This window comes from Sphaeroforma arctica, assembly GCF_001186125.1.
Source record: "Sphaeroforma arctica JP610 unplaced genomic scaffold supercont1.855, whole genome shotgun sequence".
In the NCBI taxonomy this organism is placed as follows: domain Eukaryota; class Ichthyosporea; order Ichthyophonida; genus Sphaeroforma; species Sphaeroforma arctica.
Genome location: NW_014039703.1, coordinates 4,153 through 8,731, shown reverse-complemented (window position 1 = coordinate 8,731; position 4,579 = coordinate 4,153). Strand labels below are relative to the sequence as shown.

At 40.7% G+C, this 4,579-nt stretch overlaps 1 protein-coding gene across 1 annotated transcript in view; it reads left to right on the top strand.

Annotated features, from left to right (window-relative positions):
• Positions 1 to 89: 89 nt before the first annotated feature.
• SARC_08932 (glucokinase) overlaps positions 90 to 4,579 on the top strand; it is a gene marked incomplete at its 5' end in the record, with an annotated part of 6,336 nt that continues 1,846 nt past the window's right edge. Inside the window, 5 exons of the mRNA XM_014297069.1 lie at positions 90 to 99; positions 240 to 439; positions 1,301 to 1,441; positions 2,733 to 2,902; positions 3,621 to 3,699. Coding sequence (XP_014152544.1) covers positions 90 to 99; positions 240 to 439; positions 1,301 to 1,441; positions 2,733 to 2,902; positions 3,621 to 3,699 — 600 coding nt within the window. The remainder of the gene's footprint in view (positions 100 to 239; positions 440 to 1,300; positions 1,442 to 2,732; positions 2,903 to 3,620; positions 3,700 to 4,579) is intronic.

Here is a 4,579-nt window from a genome sequence, read left to right as displayed (position 1 = left end):
TACTACTTACTAACTATATATATATATATATATATATATATATATATATATATACGTATGTATATATATATATATATATATATTAATAAATGTATGTACGTATGTATGTTATAAATATATATATTACTCTTACTCTTACTAATTACTTATACTCTTACTAACTACTTATACTCTTACTAATTACTTATTTCTTATCACTTAACTTTTTGTTGTCTCTTGTGAACTGTTATTTCCCACAGCCGGCTATAGTGTACTCACGCTAGCGGCGAGCGAATGCACCACCATCCAAGATGCTAAGCCCATTGCGGGTGCACCTATTTGTGTACTGGGTGCAGGTACGGGTCTAGGCCAATGCTATCTGACCACTTCAGACAACGAGGAATACACCGTGTGGCCCAGCGAAGGCGGTCACTGCGAGTTCGCGCCCCGCACAGAACAGGTAGGTAGATTGTGCTATTTATAGCTTGTGCTGTTTTTAGTAGCAGTTTAGCGACCTATGCAATAGATAGCTTTTCGTATGAGAAATACACAGTGGCGCCCACTGGCCCCTGTAAATATGTGCGATTTACAGACCTGGTTTGGTTTTTTTTTCCTAATTTTATTTGATGGTGTATGAGCCTAAAACTATTCACTTTCTTGCATGAAGTATATATTAAAAAATAGGGGGTGCTGTGGGTTGTATGTTTGATCCGGATCATTCTCGCGCACTATCATCCATAACTGTAACTACCATTTGCCATCCATACCTATTACTATCATTTCAATTTCATAACTTTATCCACCATGTACCATCCATGCATATAACTATCATTTCAATTTCATGACTTTATCTACCATTTACCATTCATACCTAAAACTATCATTTCAATTTCATAACTTTATCTACCATTTACCACCCATACCTATACCCATCATTTAAATTTAATAACTTTATCTACCATTTACCATTCATACCTGTAACTATCATTTACCTTTCATAAATTTATCTACCATTTACCATCCATACCTATACCTATCATTTAAATTGTATAACTTTATCTACCAATTACCATCCATACCTGTACCTATCATTTAAATTTCATAACTTTATCTACCATTTATCATCCATACCTGTAACTATCATTTCAATTTCATAACTTTATCTACCATTTACCAACCATGCCTACAGCTATCATTTACCTTTCATAACTTTACCTACCATTAACCATTCACAAAGCCCAGTTGTATCGTCAGATAATCCCCCCCATGGCAATTGCCCACTTTTTCATATCCCGATTCTGTATTCTGGGGAGCGTTTCAGGAAGTGGAGCTGCTCCAATTTCTAAAAAGCAAATACAACGAGGACTTCCGTGTCAGTGTCGAGCGCATTGTGTCACTGAAGGGACTGGTGAACGTGTACGAGTTTTTAACGCGTCATGCTAAACGCCATGCCACCCCCGAGGTATGTCCCACAACCCGTTTGCCACACTCTGAAATCATGTGCACTGCACGAGGTCGTTGAGGTATATATACCAAGGGAAGGTAAAAGTTAACGGTCTGAGGTGTTGTTTAAAATAGTCGTGTGATTTTATAGATGGCGTGAATTTGTAAGGTGTATCATAGTGTGATACCGGAGGAGTATAGTTTAGGAGTGCACCTACCTGTAATTGAGTCCACGTACCATCTTCAAGCAGTGAGTGTAATCTATTACAAGTGTGGTGGAGTTTTGTTTAATTTTGGTTCCTATTACAAGTAGGATGGATTTTTATTCAATTATGTTTCGTCGTGGTATAGCTTTTTGCCTTTCCCCTTGTGCATATTTGCTGTATGTTTGCGATGTCTGGCGGATGTATTTGAGTACTTGTCTAAGCCGACTCACAGTCAGAACTGATGACAACACCTGTGTGCGGTTTGTTATTGATACCATCGGGTTCATGTGATTTGTGCATGTGCAACGATGGGACTACTATTGAATACGGTACAAACATCTAAAAATTTGGGTGCATGTTAGCAATAGACACGGTTACATACAAACACCCACTCGTGTACCATGTGCATCTGTACATGCTAGCAATAGGCACCGATATATACAATCACCACTCATATAGCATATGCACGTGTACATGTTAGCAAGTCACCGATATATACAATCACCACCTATGTGCCATGTGCAAATGTAAACGATAGGAATTCAATTGAATGCGATTCAAACATTCACATATCTGAGTGCATGTTAGCAAGTGACCGAACGTGCCCAGCGCCACACAGCTCGCTTGTAGACCAGCACACCTTTCTGTGCGCAATTAAGGAGCGTGTACTCATATTCCGTGCATGCATTTGGCATTTTACATCGACGTGTGGCAGATACACGATATCGGTTTTGACTGGCCATCAGCAGAGATCGTGGTGTACGTATTAAAGTGCTTGCCGACTTCTATTTATAAAACACTGCTGACTACTATTAATATAACACTCCTGTGTCTGTCATCGGCGACCCGATCTATTTTTAGACCACCTCGCCATAGTCTGATACTCTGCCCTCTTTCACACCCACGTACAACACATACGCAAGTGCCTGGTTGCTATCCTGAGTAGTAGAAACTTTGGAGGGGACCAGCTACTATACATCTAGTTTGATCTCTCCCAAACCAAAACAGGACGCTCATGTGTCTCCAATCACACTCCTCTGAGCTATCTATCTCTAAGTCACCGTATCCTCGTCTGATGCTCTTACCTTTCCCCCCCCCACTCAGGTGCGCAAGCTGGTGGGACGGGACCAGCACGTGAACATCGCCAAGCGCTCCGAGAGCATTATGAGCCAGGTGGACACAGACAGCGTCAGCAACACAGCTCTAGACATCCTCGTGTCCACATATGGGGCCGAGGCGGGGTGTGCGGCGCTCAAGTGGTTACCCTATGGCGGGTACGTAGGTGTGGGTGTGAGTGGATGTGCGGTTATTCTCCATGTCGTGAATGTCCTCTGTGTCTTGAACATTCGCTGTGTCTTTGATGTGCCTTGATGGGTGTGTACTGAGAGTGTATATACAGCACCACTCGACGCTTTCGTGCCCACATATGGGGCCGAGGCTGGGTGTGCGGCACCCAAATTGTTGACGTATGGAGGGTAAGTGAATATGTTGTATTTGTTATGTTAGCCGACATGCGGACATATCTACATGCAAATATTATATTTAAATTCAAGCTTATAGACCTGCAGCTTGGCTCATAGTATATATGTCTGTGTCTGTGTTTGTGTCGTGTCTGTGTCTGTATCTGTGTTTATGTCTGTGTCTGTGTCTGTGTCTATGTCTGTGTCGGTGTCTGTGGCTGTGTCTGTGTCTGTGACTGTATCTGTGTGTATGTCTGTGTCTGCGTCTGTGTCTGTGTCTGTGTCTGTGTCTGTGTCTATGTCTGCGTGGTGTATGTGTTTGTGTCTGTGTCTGTGTCTGCGTATGTGTCGGTATCGGTGTCTGCGGCTGTGTTTGTGTCGGTGTCTGTGTCTGCGTCTGCGTCTGTGTCGGTGTCGGTGTCTGTGTGTTTGTGTATTTTAATGCATCCCTCTGCTAATTACAACCCTTTCATTTGGTGTCTACTTCTGTGTGCGAGACTGACACCGCTCAATATGATTTGCACACGGGCAGGTTATACGTCATCGGTAAAATAGTGCAGAGATGCCCAGGAAGGTTTACGAACTCAGATATATTCATGGATGCTTTCAAGGTATGCACACCACCCTATTCAAATTCTGCATAATGGGAACTCATCGTGCAACCTCATGTGTGGGTGTACAGAATAATCTATACACCAAAATGATATATATTACATATATATATGTGTGTGTGTGTGTGTGTGTGTGTGTGATGTATGTTTGTACGTATATATCAACCTATACCCTATACCCTATACCTGCTATCGTTGTATATAAATATGAAAATATTGATGAACGTAAATGCGACAAGATCGATGGTAGTAACAGCATTTTCGACGGAGAGAGTACGGCAAACCGAATGCGGAAATGTCGCGGGCATTGCCATCTTGTGCATTCTCAATGCAAGGTTCGTTCGCATTTGCACGTCTATGACTCATTTTCCTCATCCAATACAGTATCTTCATTGAGTACCTAACGGGGGCAGGATGCTTCATATAATATCTGCCTATGAGATGTTTATTGTTCGTTGTTGCGTAGAGCGATTTCGCAAGTAATATAGAATATTTGTTAAATAGATTCGATCTATAGAGAATTAAATTAGTCCACACGACTGGAAAATATCGCCTTTTAAAAGTCATGTAATCTTATGCATGCTCAAACATTTGTACAACATTTCACCTTTTCGGACACCCTGTGCGATAACTTCTACAATATATTTAGCTCCTTCAAAAGAGGATTGGTGCAGGGTATTCTCTACTAAAATGTTTGTATTTAGAACTCTATTCCTATCAAGCCAGGTTTTTATACACGTCCCATAACTTCGTATATATGGGTATATGTGTATGTATCTATATCTATATATATATAAATGTATATATATATATGTATATGTATATATATATATATATATATATATATATATATATATATGTATAGTATGTATGTATGTAT